We start from the raw sequence: 19,170 nt of genomic DNA, 5'->3' as shown, positions 1-19,170 counted from the left end.
ATCGATCCTCGCACTTTCACATGCCCCGAAGAAAATCCATTTGCAAGAAAAATCTATGAGGGAGGTCCACTCTTCTCCAACTCGAGCAAAGTGCAGATACGCGGCGAGAATCAGTTTTCCGGGTCGGGGGGCTGCCTAACCTTTCGTAACCTTCGTGCTCAATCGACGGCGCGACCCCGATATCCTTTCGGCATCCTCTTTAACTTGTCGCTATCGTTATATCGGATCTGCTCGGCGACAGTCGACGGAGAAACGAAGTCTATTCTTTATCCCGGCTGTGCACGCGCGCACGAACCGACTTGTATATTTCTCAGATACGATTGCAACAATTTCTCTCGCTGAAGCACATAGCTCTTCCGGCGAGACAAAACGAACAAGACTTTATTCTGTTTCGCGCTGAGAAAAGCCCTTTCTCCGTCATTTTTGAAAAATTGTTTAACTTCCTCTTCGTCACTTTGCTTTGTAAAAATGAATCGAAATAAGTTGGCAAATTTTTAATAAGTATTTACGTAAAAACAATTCAATTGCTTATCTACATTTTTGAGAAAAAAAAAAAAAAAAAAACAAAAAGGTTTACTTTAAATTTTCTATTTAATTTTTTCATTATCTAAAAAATTTCACTTGGCTTTGAGAATTTAAAAAAATATTCCTGATTTTTTTCCCAATTGTTTGATTTTTATAATTTTCTAAAATCAACAAATTTTCGACTGATGACATTGCACATGTACGCACACACGTGGATACGGACATTTCTGTTTCGACGTGACGTAATTTAAAATCAATGTGACATTCGATATCCATCGAACGATTCGCGAATAGATGACACGCATCGAGCATGGGATTCGCGACATCGCCGACACGTTCGGCGCCGTTTTCACAAGTGCCTACAATTACCAATTATAATAGCGCGCCGACTAATTAGTAAACAGTAGTAATAACAACGCGCGTTTATCGATCAGCAGCCTGGGAACTGGCCTATCGCTCGCTAATAATCGTCGGTTTTGGCCGTTTGCTCGTTTGTCGAATGACTGCTCGCGGATTCTTCTACTTGTTAGACACATCATATTTTAACGTCGTCTGTTATTATAAATGCAAAAATTATAAATATCGATCCTCATAAGATATTCCGAGCAGATATTTACATACTTAACTCAATATAATGTAAAACAGATAACAGTTGTTTTGATAAAAGCTAGCATTTTAAGATTTGTTTTTTTTTTGTAAAAGAAAAATAGGATATTTAATCAAGAGAGAATTTTTTTCTATTACTGTGCAATATTTGAGTAGTGCATCGTATTTTTTATACGCTTTTCATATATTTGCAGACTCGAATATTTTCACACACACATTTAATACATTACGATATTTTTTTTTTTTTTTTTATGTCAAAGTTTAATGGATAAAAAAAAAATTCCTCTTTTTATTATTCATTAATATTATTTTAATAATTTTCTTTATATCTTTTCTCTGATATATTCTTTCTGAAGAGTTATATTGTTTTATTCTGGTAATGTAAATGCTGAAACATTTGAGGATTAATATATGTCGTTTGTGGAGAGTAATCTGTGCGTCATAGCGTTTTTACCCCTCAAATACAACGACACACACACACACACACGTGACATTCTGAATCTCCTCAGAGATTCGCGAATACCATAGAAAACTACCCTCGGGTATCTCGAAATTTCTCGGCGCAGATGACTACATTTCCCTTGGGAGACGGTCTTCCTTCTCGGACTTATTTTCGTGCAAGATGAAAGGAAGCGCTTGCGGTGGTCACAGAGCGTCGCGAAGAGAGGGAAGAGTCTCGAGTCCTTAGAGGTCTCTACAAGTCGTGCTCCGTCACGGAAAATCAATCTCGACAGCTTCTCGTATCAATCTCGCATCGCACCTGAAGCGGCCAATCACGCCCATGCGGGATGTCCGCTGTTCGTTCATTTGGGAAAAAAGTTCGCCTCGAAAATCCTCGCGAGGAGGCACGAGAGAATAGCCAAGGACGAGAAGCAAGAGCGACGACGTCTTCGCCTGCGATCGTTCGTCCGGATGAGCGGTTGGGTATTATTGGTTCCCGATAGATGAACCGACTATCGAACAAATTTTTTACCTCGAAAGAACCGTCGCGAACGTCATTTAGAAACACGTATATTTCAGAAAATATCGATTTTACAACATTTGGAAAATATTTACGCATCTAAAAATTCTTCTTTACGGAGATTAGTGAAAAAATCTATGAATACAAAGTAATGAATGCAAATTAGCGCGCATCAAAGGGAAAGCTCAAATCCAATGCATTGAGCCTTTACTCGATAATTATCGATTACAGTCATAGAATGAGAGTAAAGGAGATTGGATGCGACTTCTGATAGGACGCCATAACCGCTACGTGGTAAGAGGATTGGAAACTCATTTTGCACGAGCTTCGATAGCCCCATCGAGGCAATCACATGATAGAATTTATCATGAATAGCCCATCAAAGATAGCCGCGAAATTCATTTGCAATGTACGCTCAACATTTAATAACATACACGAAACTACGTATTTGAATCTATGAATGTGTTAAATTGCATAAATAAATGCATTACGTGGAAAACGTAATTTGATTTATATAAATAATTAAAGTGTGAGGAAAACAAATTTTTTTTTATATAAATATAATATTCATAAATGTGACAATAAAAAATTCAAAACTTTTTTTCTATTTTATTTTGTAATATTCCACTTTATTAAAACCTCACGTGCCACGTGTAATTAAATGTAAAGCTGTGGGATAAAGACCAACGATATTAATGGCGACATAATGAATTTGTCCTATTTTGATAATCAGTGAAGTCACTGATCAATCTACTTTCTCCCTCTCTAATCCATCATACAAAATTAATAAGTCTCGATGTAACACATATGCAAATTGCAAATGAATGGAGTAACATAATTAAAAATCGATACCGTCATCAAAACTCGTGAGTCAAAATAGATTCGTAACATTACTAACCACGCCAATTAATGTCAACCGCTCGTAAATTGTGTCGCGTTTTATCGCGAACCTTTGCAACGCTCAATTAAATTTTCGCGGACATAGGAATAAATTGTTGGCAACGTAAAAATATATACGTCGAGATGTATGCCGTAATTTGCAACGAGCATATATTTTGCGCCCGTCCGCTCGTCCGCGCAATTCATATTTAAATATCAAAAAATATCCATGTTGAAACTTTCATATTGTGTACATCCAGAGATGTATGTATATGTGTTAAATCCTTTATTTATACAATTTTTTAGCAAAAATATAGTCGTAGTTTACAACGCGATAAACCGCGATATTTCTTTAATAATCGCAATTTATTTTGACATAGTATCCGTTTGTACAAAAGGGTTAAATCCGTCTACTCTTTCCACGCGGAATAAACATATCAGTCACGACGATTACCCGTTATCTCGGAATGGTGGAGGGGGGTGGGGGGGGGGGAGGAGCCGTTTCACAAACGTAAATCCTGATGGAAGCCCTGCGTTTCTGAACCTGACCCCTCGCCGCCCTCGTCGCCCTCGTCGCCCTCGCTTGTCGTCACCCTCCGCACACGCGTTATTGCGATTGAGTGCAGCCAACTACACTCGTGCTGAACATCGATCCTCGAACGTGTCTGAAACCTTGACATTAATGCACGTTGTCGCGCGTAATTATGAGTCAGAATTGAATAATCCTGCAGCGGTAATGTAGCGTGGGTCGCGAGAAAAACACAATTTGTGGCGTCATTCGTCGCAGGAGGATCAGACGAGCGAGCAAAAATTATCGAAGTATTATCGGATAAAGCTATTAATACTGTATATTCCGAGATAATTATTTCTCGCTGGAATTTCAGCAACATAAATAGCGACATTCCGAAACAATTTCACATTATTACGCAAAAGCTCGATGTTATCGCGCGAGTCGAGCAATTTTCCATTTAATTTCGGACAGATTTGTGCGCGTGTCAAGACTAGAGCGTTTATCATAGTTACGCTCGTACACGATGATGAGAAATCCGTGAATTCTGTCATACGATAACTCTTGCGAAATATTAATGTACAGAAATGTTTGAATGTGTAAAATACAGAGATAATCCTTACTATATACATTATAATGCAGATATTATCGTCGTTCATTTGCACCGGGTTTCTGTGTTAGCCGCGTATAAAAATATCGCTAGAAAATATCAGTACCTATAAAACACTGGTTCGAATTCTCATGTAATAATCGCAATTGATAATGCAGGTGTGAAAATATCGTATCATAAATTTTATCTTGTATTAGATAAAAATTATAATTATATAACTGAACTCTAAAGCACACTGTCTTTCTAAATCCTTAGTTTTCTTAATTCTTAAATATTTAAAATCTTTAATCTTCTTACATAATTGACATTTACGTCTTTATTTATTTTTATACAGCGATGCTGCGGAATAGCATTTATATATCATCTGCTAATTTTATCATTTAGAGATTTAATAAAAAATAAAAATTAATAAAAATTTAACAAATTTGTACGATATGTATGTAGTTATAATTAATCTCTCTTTCTTAATAACCGACCACATCTTGTCTCCAATCACAAGTAGGATAAATTTCCTCCTGCTGTGCGCAAGTGATTCGCAATTGGCTCTGCTAATTCTCCGCGCGAGGGCCTTTTCGGCTAATTTCAATTAGGGATAATTGATTGCTTTACACCCGTCGTTCGTACTCGGCCCATCCTCTTTGTCCGCGCTCGACAGAGGACCATTTCACGACGGAGACAGTCGTCGAAATCGAAAGGCGGAGTGAGACATCGCGGAGGGAAAGAGAGAGAACGCTGTGGGTAGAGTAGAATACGATATCTCCTTCAACAATCGAGGGTCCGAGCAGAATGTAGAAGGACGGAGAGAGGGGGGGGGGGGAATTTAATCGCATGCGGTCCATTCCTATTCAACCATTCGAATCCAACTACCATCTCACAATCAGTCAGCCACCGTGAAGGATATCGCTCCTCTAATTGTTGACCATCGATCACTCAATGATCAAGCGAGCGCGAAAAGACGGAAGATTAGGATATTTTGAATTAACTCAAAACTCTTTCGTCACGATTCTTTAAAGGTTTAAAAAATACGAGTAATTTTTAAAAATTCCGAAATATTTAAATGTTTGAATGCCCACCCTCAGTCGGATGTCATCGAGCGACGAGTTTCTATATCCGGCTGTGACACCCCTTCTCGTTAAAGCCCGCGGCAATTTCGCGATTGCGATGAAGAAAATGTTTGCGCGAAACAAGGAATTAAAGGGGGGGGGAGGGGGCGTTGTCGCTTTATGCGAAAACTCCCTCTCGCGCGTGCAGGTTGCCCTAGGCAAGAAAAGGGAAGATTGCTTCGACTTGACATAGCCGAGCAAAATTTTATCTCGATAAAAGATGAATATAAAGAGAATTTTTAATATCTTCATATATTTAAATTTCTCTGATAATTTTGTCCTTACATCTTCTCTCGTTATTCTTATAAACAGTCAACTTTACTCTGTTAAGCTGATTTTTCCCTATCACAAGAAATCATATTCGAATGTGTATCGCATAATTAAAAATTAATTTATTACTAATTTATTGTTGTAATTCTGAATTTGTTTCAAAACAAGTTTAACGAATAATCAAAAAGATTCAATCATTAATACTTTGCACAATTAATGATAAGCGATTAAAAAAATTCTTAAATGTTTTTATTATTTAATTTATTAAGAATTTTTTTGATAAAAAATTTTTCAAGTGTTGGCACATCCTATATATACATCTTTTAAGCAATTTATCAGAATATAATACAGAAAATTCAACTACTGCATTATTACGTACTGTTATCTATATTAACGCATTGTTTAAAAATTAAATATTTTATTAAGATAAAGTAATTAATATCTTAAAAACTAATTATTACAATTAAATTTTCTTTTTTAAACAAATATTTAATAAAAGCAACTACGAAGTTTTAGAAAAAATTTATTTTAAATAAAATCTTAAATAAAAAATATAATAAATAATAATTTATAATTTTTTAATATATAAGATAATCTAAAAAAAATTAAACAATGTGCTGAGAAAGACATTTATATATATATATATATATATATATATATATATATATATACATATTTATAAAAGTATATATATTTATATAAATATTAAATATTTTAGGTATTTCAAAATTAAAAAAAGAATTTATACAATATATATACAATATAACATATTTATACAATAATGCAATTATCGCAAAGACAAGTATATAAACATTCAATGTACAAATTTAATTTACAAATAATAAATTTAAACAATTATAGATTTCTCACCTCATGATTACTCTACTGTTGTCCGATGTTTCTTCTTCTTCCTCTGTCTTTGCTTCTTCGTGGCATTTACATGACATTCATTCGCGAAAACATAATTAATTACGATTACGCGCGTATTATTACGTAGTACTCTCGACGCGATTAATCCTATACTTTATTTGATGTTGCGACAGACCAACACTAAAGTTACATTTACACGAAACTGTAATTCGCTCGACATTCAAAAATCACGCGACCGTGTGCGTACAATGTTATCTGTCACTAACGAATAGTATACGCAGGTACATTTGCGACAATTTTATTAATCTTATTTTTAATTAATTTATCACGAATTGATTATCAGCGAATTTGATAATCGCTAATTTTATAATCGTAGAGAATGATGGCATTTTATATCTTTCTAAATACTTGTCGCGCTCGTGCTTTCAAGGATAATACAAAGTACGTCGGAAAGCAACAATTTTATTAATCTTATTTTTAATTAATTTATCACGAATTGATTATCAGCGAGTCGATAATCATTAATTTCAGAATCGTAGAGGATGATGGTATTTTATATCTCTCTAAATACTTGTCACCATCGTGCTTTGAAGGATAATACGACGACACAAAGCACGTCGGAAAGCACGTCCTGCTCGTTCGAGTCTCGCCGCGTGAATGATAACAAGATCACCGTACGTACACAATAACGCGGCATAGGTCGCAAAAAGTCAGCGGTGTAGCACGATCGTACATAAACAATACCGCGGTATGTATACGTCACAAGAATTTCGACACGGATGTAACAAGGTCAACGATATATAGGGCGTTTAAATAACATTTTATTTCAATCTTTCAAATCGTAATATTACTTCACAAATATCACAGGACGTAAAAATCTGATTTTATAATGAGATGCAGTAAATCGATTTCTGCATTATTTATTCTTATAACCTGCTTGAAAGCTATACATATATAGAATATGTCTAAATTTACGAAATAAAAAGATATAGCAAGAAAATTCTTGAAATAAAAGTACTTGAGTTTTTTTTTTTTTTTTTTTTTTTTTTTTAATTTTAAGCAGCATCTTTTGAAATTTAAGTTTAAAACTATGCAATCATATATATTGCATTTAAATGATGATTTATTCGTGCGTTTATAGTAATATTGTATTAATAATTGAGCAATCTTGATTATTTATCAACTTTAATAATTTGAAATACATAAGGTTCCGATATTTACAAACACAATGATATACTTGGCAATGAGAGCCATACGCGGATGTTGATGCGTAAAGAAATGCGTATAGAAATTAATTCTTTTCGCGAAATTTTTAGTTAGCGCACAGGGCACATATTTAAAAATTGTGCACTAATTAAAAATTTCGCGAAAAGAATTAATTTCTATACGCATTCCTTTACGCATCAACATCCGCGCATGGCTCTCATTGCCAAGTATCATTGTGTTTATCAACTTTATTTTGCGAGAAATAAATTTGGCATTAGACAACATTATTTAACAAATTAACGATAAATTAATTGTGCAATACATCTAAAGATAATTTTTTTATAACGGGAAAATAAATTAAAAGACTTTTTCTTTACACATCTTACGTGTTATATCTTTGGATATTCGTTTTATTTATCCTCCACTTCTCTTAATCCTCTTCTTCATTCTATTTCTCTTTTCAAACTGCGGCGACGAAGGTTTTATTTATACGATGCCACCCGTTATTGCCGCTTCGCGCCATTGGGACGCGTGCAAGAGGGTTGGTGGCCTTCATTAGGTCTTCTTCGCATTTAATCCAACTTGAATGCCAACGTCGTGGAATGGGAGCAGAGCTGTATTTCATTCTTGCAGGATGCCCCTCGGGGTATTTTGTAGCCATCCAAGCCGTGCGAACCAATTCGAGTCACTGACGGATAAGCGTCGTTCTCGTGCGCGCGATGCGGTTTCGTTTCGTACCTGATTAATTAAAACCGGGCGATACTCCGCGGAATTTCGATTGTTTCCAGGGTGAGTATAATAGTGAATACTTCAGTGAGAGTTTAAAAAAGTGACGGCCGTAACTTATCAGAGCCATGCGCGAACGTCCGTACCGTATCAGCGTCGGCGATAATAAATGCGCGGGCAGATTTCTCGCGAAAATGTAGCCAATTTATTCTCGAATGCGACACCGCGCCGGTCTCCGTACGCGAATGCGATGGTATCGTTGGCTCTCCCTAGGCACACGGAAAAAAGAAGTTTTCAGCATAATTACGTCGTTCCGAGCGCGAGTCATCGCGGAGCAGGTGTAATGAGACGCCAACTGTTTCCTCGCGCGGTCACGCGAATGCGCGCCACCGGATTCATTATATAAATTATTTGTTTTTATTATGATAATTAGTTTTTTATTAAGATAATTTAGTTTTAAGATAATTTGTTAAAAGTTTCTTAACGTTTCGCTATTCCCTCCCTATCTTTCTAGGAATTTTTGTTAATCATGCTATGTGCCGTTCTTTCTTTTTTTATAGAAAAATAATGTACTACAGAGACAAATTTATTGCATGTTTGCGAAGAATTACATCTACGAAAGGTCAGAGTGCATGTTATCGTCGAAATCATTAAGTACAGTAGACGTTAATTACGTTTGTATGATATCATGTAAAAGTAGTATCATATCGTGATGAATAAAAAAAAATGACTTGTTTTACGTGCATAATAATTGTGGAATTTGCGACGTACATATTAGTGTCGGTTAATTTTATTATAACATAAAGTACACAGAGCCATGTTTGTAATAACTGGCATTAGATACGAAAGCAATTAGGAAGAAGTTTACGAGTGGCGCAAGAGTCTTTCCAAGCGCGTTCCTTAAAAAGATTTTAATTACAACCTACAAACGCGACGGGCGGTCGCATTTAAGTCTCGTTTCATTATCGCGTCGAGGCTTGAATGCAATTCTTTAGCCGTCTTGGCATTTATATGACATAATTAAGATTTTTCTGACGCGGTGACACGCGGTCGACAACCGGAAAGTGTTGAGAGCAGCTGTACTTTTTTGCGTTTTGTTCTGTCACTTCTTTCCCCGATGTCGTGACGAATCCTCGTTTTCGCTTGATGAGGAAAATGCATCCTCGTTTTACTTGTCGCGAAAGCGCAGATGCGCGCATTTGAAAAATTATTACACGAGATGATTCATCCGCGGTGGCCTTATCTTAATTGGTTTAAACTCAGCGACGAGACCACCGCCGCCACGAGGAGCAGATTGGAATTTCTGGTAGCGCATGCACGATTATGCCGGTAGCGTACACGCGATAAAACGTTACGGAATTAAACGAGATTAAAATCTGTAGAGATTACCGCCACATCAAAGCGGCTCTTTCTTTTTGCGACTCGTGTATATTCAAATCTGTCGGGAATTTTAATCTTTCGCTTTCTTTAACGAGAATATGCAGGAAAAACTGTATAATATACTACGAATATTATAAAAAGTCTAATAAAATAATTATGTACGCGAGAAGCTCTTATCACGTGAAAATATCAGAATTGTCAGTAAACGTGCACGTTTCTGTAAAAGCTCCCGGACCCAGATCAAAAAATTCAGATTAAAAATGTAAAGTCCCATTAACGTAAAAATAAATTTCAAAATAGATTATGACGATATTGGAGAGAAAAATATATGTTTCATCAATTAATATTCGCTCGATGATCGCGAAGCGAAATGTCGAATAATTTATATCAAATAAATCCTTTCCTCGGCGTAAGCTCACCGTTTCTCCGCTAATTCTCATAACCGACACTCCATCGTGATTCAATAACGGGTCAATAATAAACTCGATCAACCGAGAGGAAACGACGAGATCTCACCTCTCTCTCTTTCTCTCTCTCTCTCCTCCTTCTCAGTTCCCGCGCACTTGGCGAGTTCTCGTAGTCTCTGACAAGACAAACGAAGCCACCCCTTTCCTAGCCTGTGGCTACAAGATGTGTCACAGACGCCCGAACGGCTTGTTCCCCGGCACGTAGAGCACTGTGTAACCAACTTCCATTCGCTCTCGTGGGCAACTCAAAGTCGGTGGCGTGCATATGCATGCACACACACACACACACACACACACACACACATATATGTATATGTATGTATATGTACTCTATTCGACCCCTTTCGTCTCCACGAGCATTTCCTATATACCCGGACTATACAGTGTCTTTAAGTTTCGCACAAAGACCGGAGGAGCAGTTAAGTTACCTAGAAGCCAGAGTTCGCACCGTTCTCCTTTGTCATGCCCCTCTTTCCTATCCGCTCTTTCCCTCCCCTGACCACCAATCTCGCAGCCACCCATCTAGCGACCGACGCAAGCCTCTTCGGATCTTCTTTGCTTGTGCTCTCTGCGCCTTCGTCCCCGAGGCGACCGAAGTCTTTAACTTTCCGCGACTAAATTTACCGGCAGTCGAAATACCCCGCCATTGTGTCACCGTCGCATGTCACGAACGGAATGAAAGAGCGTCTCGTCTAGCTAGAAATGTTTTGAATTGTCGTTTAGATTCGTCGTATCCGCGATTGTTCGAAACCGTAGAATATTAACAGTGAACGTCGGGCGTTTCCAACTGAAAATCTACAGCGGGATTCGTATTCTATTCAGGAATATTCCCGACGATACGTGAGCTCGCAACGCACGTGGAAACGAGAAGGGGCTTAAAAGCTTCCTATCGTAAGATATTCTGGAAACTGATGTGAAATTCGTTAGGTTATATATAATACGCCTCTTAATAGGCTCAGATTTCAATTATTTTCGGGCCGCCGGGATTCTTGAAAAATTTAAGTTTAATCGCGAATACGTGCGATACATAGAAACACTTTTCGTTGGCCCCGTACGATTTTATTGTAGCTACACCAGTGCCGCCGCTTTGCAAAGCATTATATCTTACCGCAATGTAACTTTTCAGAATGAATGGCTCGCATTGCGAGACCGCGAGTTGCGATTGCGGCTGGCCTGTACTCCTTAAACCTTTACTCGACCATCTATGTATTTAAAGTAGGATAATACCTGGCGGCTCGACTGTCGTAAGCTTTCGCCGTTGTGTCCCTACACCTGTGTCGCTGCACTCGTAAAAGTTTTTTCCATCCAAATTTTATTGCAAATACAACTTGGGTGCTTTCTTCGGTCGCCTTTAGAAATAGTAACGAATTTTTATTCTGTTTACAACTCGAAATGCACGAGACACTTGTAAAACCGGATTTATAAAACGACGAATTTTAGAATTCGTATAATTTACGATTAAATATGAATAGTTTCGCAGAAAAATTTTTTTTTTTTTTTCTTTTTACTTGATCGAATAATAAATAATTAATATTATTAAAAACACCTGGTTTTCGAGATTCGACTGACTGAGAGCGAGATATCGCGTGGGACAAGACTAAACGGCACTGAGAAGTACATTTGAGGTGAGACGAGGAAAAGTCGGAGGTAGTCGGGCAAGAGGTAAAATGATAAATTAAAGCGACCGCAGTAACGCTCGGCCGCAAAACAAGGCGGGTTAAGCTGCGGAATTATGAAAGTTCCAAGACTAATTGTGAAACTTTTCGCGATGTACAAAATTGCAGTAGATTCGCGCGCGATAGAAAGAGAGAGAGAGAGAGAGAGAGAGAGAGAGAGAGAGAGAGAGAGAGAGAGAGAGAGAGTGCAGGGTCAGTTCTCTCGGTCCTCTTGCTACCGCTTGAGGCAAAGTACCGCCGAGATAGGCGCCGACTTGACGAGATAAAGAGAGCCCTTTCTTAACGTGCGCGTGCGCGCGCAAGAGACGGGAGAAAGCGACTCGACACTCTCTCAAGGGATAAAGGGGACAGAGTCGTAGTTTCGACCTCTTGAGTTCTCCATTTCGTTTGGATTCTGCGCGAACAAAAAAAAAACTAAATTGCACGTTTGTTCAAAGTTACGGTCGGGTAAATTGCGATTAGCTATAATTCCACCAAAGTTTATTATCCGCAAGTTGTCACGGAAAAAAAAAAGGAAAAACGCACAACATTCGCTAAATATACGGGAATTAAAGCAGAGGTTTAAAACGTCAAGAACTTAAATGTCTAAAAAGTTACGGGCGTAAATATCCGTGGAGAGAGAATTATAATTTAATGTGACGAAAGGGATCTAAAGTAAAATATTACATTACTCTTACATTAAAGTGGTGTGTTATTACGAAAATGCGTAACAAAAATGTCAGAGCGAGTAATGTTACAAAGTTACTTATCTCCTGTTCATTACCTCGAGTAAATAATTTTCAGCTTGCTTTGAGCTTCGAATCGATGCAGTCAACAGCATCACGCGAGCATAACTATCGTCGTGCTTTCTCGACAGCATCAAGCTGGCGTCTTTTATTTACCCCGCATCACGGCAGGGGGGGAGGGCGGGGGAAGGATGACGGAACGAAGGGAAGGAGGATAATGTAATTCTTGACAATCTCTTTCACAAGACGCGTCTCGTAAAAAGTCTTTTGCACGCGGTAATTTCGTTCGAGCTGTTTGCTCTCCAATACGTCGTTCTGGAGTAGACAAAAAAAAAAAAAAAAAAAAAAAAAAAAAAAAAGGGGGGAAAGACGAAGCGTTCGACGAACAGTCTACGAGGAATAGAAGTAGCGGCCCGTCGACGAACGTCGCGTCACCGACGACGACGCGCCTTCCTTCGTTCCCATTGTCGTCGTCGTCGTCGTCGTCGTCGTCGTCGTCGTCGTCGTCGTCGTCGTAGTTTCACGGAAAAAATGCCTCGGGCCGAATAACATTGATCGCGTCAACGAAAAGTCGACGACCTTACGACCTTTGATTATTTAGTCCGAGCGTTTCCCGCGGTGGTCTCTGAGGTAATTCGTCCAAGTAACTCGTGACATTATCCCCAGTGGAGAAAAACAGACTTAAAGAATAAGTACGTAAGAGTGTATCGTTGACAGCCGTAAGAGAGTTTGTTTTGATACTTTTATTGTGGCGAATGTGAGTTTGAAGAAGAGAAAAATTTCTCTCAGATTAACCGCACACATGTGTGGATAAAGGTTATTTTGAAAATACTTAAAAGAAAATTTTTCACTATACTCAAGGTAAGAAATATATAATATAAAAATTATACAGTTGCAATTTTTTATAATTTTAAAATATCACTTATCAAATTATTCTTTTTATACATGATACGATAAAAAGTAGATTAATGATTTGAATTTTTTTTTCTTGTCAATAATAAATCTCTCTCTTTTACACTTATTTAGATTCTTGCTTATACGGTCCCCGAATCACTCGACAGGTTTGCCGCAACTCACGTAATAATACTGCGTACCCCATCATGAAAGCTTGCTTCATGAAACGCTCGTTTTCCGGTGCGACGCTCACCGAGAGGGTTACGCGCGCGCGCGCGGCTTAGCCGTTCAAATCGGATTAATTATTTGCCGGTGTGGCCGGTTGTGCGGCCGAAGGCGCGGCCCTTTCTTATCGCGGGGTTTAACGTAAGCACGGAAGGAAGGGTACGCGCTGGACAGCGGGGTCGCTCTACGTGTTTACTTTCGAGTCTCCGTCGAGATCGATGGCGCCATGCCACGCCGATGCGACTATCCGTGTAAGCGTTTCGCCAGGTCGCTCCGCGCACGTGGCAGCGCAAACATCGCGCGACGAAATTACACACCGCATGCGACATGGTAAACACACAGACGACGGACGCGAAGACGGTGGCGAGACGAGACGACGAGGCGATGCGATGCGATGCGATACGATGCGATGCGATGCGAAGCGAACGAGGGCGCGCCTAACGAGGCCTGTCGCCACGTTTACCATGTCTCGCTAAAGCTGCTAGATTTTGATTGAATAGGTTGTTTGCTGCGTGTTCCTTATTGATCAAAGACGATACGTCTCTTACGCGACCGAATGACCTAACAATACCCTATCGAAAACGATTTGTACAGTTTTTTTTTTTTTTTTATTAAAGAACAAAATATATGATGTGTCTTAAAGATATGAGTGTTTACTGCTGACGATTGATGTTTCACGTACTCTCTTTTGCGTTTTGCCAACCGTCACAGAAATTGTCGTGTAATTATTTGGAAATTCACGATAATTAAGTGCTTTTTACATCGACGAAATTTTGGAAATATTAAAAAGCGAACTGTGATATTTCTTCAATCTTTGGAATGGGAACAATTTGGCGTGAATGTGATTGCCTTGTGCGCGCAAACTCGTTTCGATTTCCACCCTGACGGACGTACAATAAAGTGCAACAGGATGCATTAACGTGGACGGATCGGCTGACACGTCGGCTCGCTGACGCCGCGCGATATTAGTCAGCTACGCTCAATCGCAACAATGCCCTCCGCCTCTGCCCCTCCCTTTCTATCAGAATCTACATCGATGAATGCCTCCAAATGGATGGTCGAATGGTCGTAAATGCAAATACGTCGATAACGGATCCCCACCGTTATCCCGTTATATTCGTGGCCATCGAAGAAGCCTTGAATTACGAAAGCGCGTAAATGTCCGGCGTGGATATCGAATGCATCTTCCGATCCGCCGCGGCTTTGCAGCTCGGCGGATGCATTACGGATGCAAACGCTCGGGCGCTCCGGCCGAGATCAAAGCGCGAAATACCGAAACTCGGCTCGCTGAAGCTAATGCACTTCGGCGCGGCGCAATGCGAAAGCCGGCCGGAAGAAAGGAAATAATGCAGATGCGGTAGAGGCAGAGTCTGCCTCGCGCAAACTGTGGAAATTGAGTTTTCCATCGTGTCGAGAATTTTCCCGCGTCGTCGCGGCCTATTCCGGAAAATACGTGACACAATAGCGGAGACAACGAATTTTCTTGATTGTGGAGTTCACAGACGCGTCAAGTATTTAAATATTGCATCGCGTAATACGCAATGCTTTGTTTCTAGCTTTTAATATTTTATCAGATTAATTTATAAAATCTGTTAATATATCTCTAATTTTTTACTCGCCAAATATGCAGAGTTTATTACGATTTTTATATTTATAATATAATATTAAAATAATATATAATGTAATAATTTAATATTAAATTATCTATTTAATATTAATATAAAATTTATTATTACAAAAAAATTTTCACTTTGATATTTTTGTAAAATATCTTTGCCGTTTAAACGATACATTCATTTTGAAGAAATAAAAAATTAGATGTTACGATATACTCACACATATGATACAGAACTAGATTCTTCGTGCTTCCGTTGTATTTCTGGAATGCTCGATTAGTCGGCGCAAATACAGTCACGTGGCGATATGTGAGAGTTGTATTGGCCACTTGACTGGCTTCCAGGAGCTGATAAAACTGTAACAGAAAATCACATTACCATTTTAAAACGCGTTTGATCTAGTCATCCCTTTACTGATCGCGCTAATTAACGAAGAAGGAAAAAAGAAATGCCGTTTACAGGATATTATATCCTCCGTTCACATCGTGTTCCCCGAACAAAATCAAACAATTTCTCGTTGCACTCAAAAAAGGACCGGCTTATAGGAGGTCGTTAAATTAATCATCGTCCCCGCATGATAAAGCAGAAAGCGATACCGGAACGAAGCGATCGATTCTGTTCGAATGCTTTTTCTTCGCTAGGAGAAAAAAAGAATCCATCCATCTCCCTACGACGAGAGCGTGCCTCGGGTAATTCGCATCAGAGCGGATTAAAGTTCTCGCAGTTTGCATCTCGAATTCGGGCAAACACAGGTTCGACGCGCGAGTTAAAGCATTTAATCCGACATGTCGGTTGAAATTTTCCGTGGACTTTCATCCGCTGGCGGCGGCGGCGACGACACAAAGGAACCTCGTTAGTTATCAATGCTTAATTAGCCGGATACAAAGTCCGATCTACCGGCGGGTATTACGAATCCACCCTCCCCTACTGTACAGCTCTTCTCCCTTTTCTGTCGACCGTCGCGTCGCTTGAGAGTTGGGAAAAAACATAGCGTTGAAAGATATTGGACTCCTTTTAGAACGTTAAATATTATATTTTTCAACGCTTGATTTTAAATATTATTTCATATTACATTTTTCGATTCTCACTTTTTAAATGTAATCACTTTTAATCGCGGTGTAATTATTGTTTTTGTCATTTTATATTGTAATTATTGTAATGACATTATGAGATATTATTATTACGCTGTAACGTGTTGTCATAATAAGTGGCATAAGATATTTTAATGAAATTTTTAATGCAGTGCTCGTATAATATATTATATTTCGCGACATTTATGCATCCGAACGATTCTATAGACTCTGGAACGTAGAAAAACGAATTTATTCGCATTAGATGCAGAAAGTATGTCGACCAGTATATATGATAAAACCCACGTCGCTACTGCAGTTCGCTTTGTCGATTTTATGACGCGTGTGGCATTCGAACAAGTTTTACCGCACAAAAGCGTCGCCGAGGCTTCCGATTCTCGTAAAACTCGGCACTACTATCGTAAAAACGCGATTATTTCGTCTCATTGCTTGAAACTCCGCTACTGAGGGAGAACTATGTCGGCGCTATAATAAACTGCTAAAGTTTCCGTACGCAGGGGGTGTACCTTACTGGTGATTTTTCCGCCGTGACAGTATACTTGCCCGCTCTCTAACACGCAGACAATTGTTCAAGTCTTTCGAAGTTAATAGAGTAATTTAGCATTTTATATTTTCTTGTTTCTATGTGCAGTCATATTCTATATCCAGCGTTTATTTATTTATTTTTTTTTTTTTTTTTTTTTTTAAATGTCATCAAACTTGTCTACAACATTTTTGCAGATTAAAAATAATAAAATTAGCAGTGGCCGCGTTGCTTCTCGATTGTCAAGTCACAAACAACTTTTGGAATTACGTTTCGATTGTAAAATCAAAACGTTAGTTCACGAGTTATTAAAGCTGTAAGTTTCGTGGACGACACTGTCGGAGGCGGGAAACTTTGTTACCGCGGCCATATATGCTAATTAGTACACGGCGGGATAATTGGCAGGGAGATTCAGGGAGCAAGGTCTATTAGTTGCATTGGTCGGTTGGTGATGCCGGCAGGAAATTTCTGATTAATTAGTGGAAGCCATATGCGTTCATTCTATATATTTCACGATAATCGATGTCATGTCTTGCCTTGCGCAATATAAACTTAGATGGTAAAGTCGATGCGACGCGATGTATTCGGAATTATTTATGAAAGAGAAGTAAGAGTATCTCATAATAATAAAATTCGCAAATGATATTTACGAAGACGATAAATGCGGAAATTTTTTTTCATTCCTCGAACAACGGGGGCCTTTTTCCATCCGTCGTTCAGTTCTTATTAAGGATAACGGCGACGCGGGCCCAATTTGTGAAAAATAATGGTGAAACATGGTTGCGACCTCCTTTATCTCTCTCGTCCCTTATCCGCGCGACGTTCTCTTATCCCCTTCGTCTCCCTTTAACGAAGCTCTTGAGTAATGGAGACATGTCGTGACTCCCGGCAATTAATGCGAGTTGGTTCGTCGAGGCGAGCCCGAGAGAGCGACGGGATTGGTCGGGAATAATAGACAAAAGGGGGGAGAGAGAGAGAGAGAGAGAGAGAGAGAGATATGACAAAAACAGTTCCTCGGATGAAAAAAGGTTTCTAGCTTGGTAATCGAGACGTCCTGTTTCGCGTGTCGATTGTCTTGGTAGACACCAGAGTTTTATCAAGTCTTGTATAATATCAGCCGACTCGAGAGATCTCGATTTGCGAAAAACTCGCGGTTTTTAAAGCCACTTTATATACTCGGCACCTTGGAAGCTGCCACAAGGAACTAAAAATCGTTTAAAGGAAAAATGAATCTGAACGGTTAAGACGTCTTTTAAATTGCTTTACAGGAACTTTTTGACATTTATATTCTGTTTGGATGAACTTCTTGATTTCTTGAATTAAATTGCAAGACTTTCGTTTCAAGATGAGCAAACTATTTAAAAAAATTGCACGTTTAAAAATTAACGCACTCAACTTCATCTATCAAATTTATTGACAAAGTTATCCAGATGTGAAAGCGATGTTTATTGAGCGCTCCAAACTCATGGTATATATATTATGTGTTATATTAATATGTACAAATATTTGCATTTATAAATCACATATTTTTTACTCGGTGAATAAAAATAGTCGCGTCGATAACGATTAAACGGGAGAAAAACGATTCCGGATGTTTCCATGAAGGGTAATCGCGTGGAATCGAGAACCGAGAGAGACGGTCGCGACAAGTCGGAAATTAGATTAAATTGAACGCTAAAATATATTTTCTATTTTCTCCTTCTCTTTCTGACGTTATTTTATCGCATTACGTGCTTTCGAAATATCGCGCGTGATCTGAGAATAATTTCTCAGCGAAATTTGTCATCTCGAAATAAACGCTATAAATATGTATATTACTCTCTATATTTCATTTTTCGAGATTGTTTGCACATTTAATAGATTCAAGCATAATTTTTCCGTATCGAGTATAATCCGTGCTCGTTCGGACATTTTTCAAAACTAGAGACAACTTGTGAAAATCCAGCTATTGGGGAAGATTTACGTTCTCGTGTTAAAATTACGCGCAATAAATAAACGCGACATGAATCTTAATTTTATGTTCCACGTCTTAATTCATGTCCACGTTTCAGTCCTCGAGGCATTCTATCTCACGGCATACATCAGCATCGTTATACATTATACAGCATGATTATATATTCTTTTAAAACCGTTGCTACTATTTTTGTTACAGAGAAATAATTAACGGAAAGTTAAATATTTCCTGTTTATATTTTTGTTATTACATTGTGCATTTATCATTATACGCGCAGATATAATATACAAAAAGAATAATAATTATTTCAACTCGACCTGGTGAAATTAATGGCTTTTGGATTATTTGCGCGATT

At 38.5% G+C, this 19,170-nt stretch overlaps 1 protein-coding gene across 7 annotated transcripts in view; it reads right to left on the bottom strand.

Moving 5' to 3' along the window:
• Fas1 (fasciclin 1 Fas1 domain-containing) overlaps positions 1-19,170 on the bottom strand; it is a 244,839-nt gene that overhangs the window by 74,523 nt on the left and 151,146 nt on the right. For all 7 annotated transcript variants that reach the window (XM_072908597.1, XM_072908596.1, XM_072908593.1 and 4 more), the window contains one exon: positions 15,468-15,603. In XM_072908597.1, the coding sequence (XP_072764698.1) occupies positions 15,468-15,603 (136 nt within the window). The remainder of the gene's footprint in view (positions 1-15,467; positions 15,604-19,170) is intronic.

The sequence above is a fragment of the Anoplolepis gracilipes genome, chromosome 16 (genome assembly GCF_047496725.1).
Source record: "Anoplolepis gracilipes chromosome 16, ASM4749672v1, whole genome shotgun sequence".
Taxonomy (NCBI): Eukaryota; Metazoa; Arthropoda; class Insecta; order Hymenoptera; family Formicidae; genus Anoplolepis; species Anoplolepis gracilipes.
This window is presented reverse-complemented; position numbering and strand designations above follow the sequence as displayed.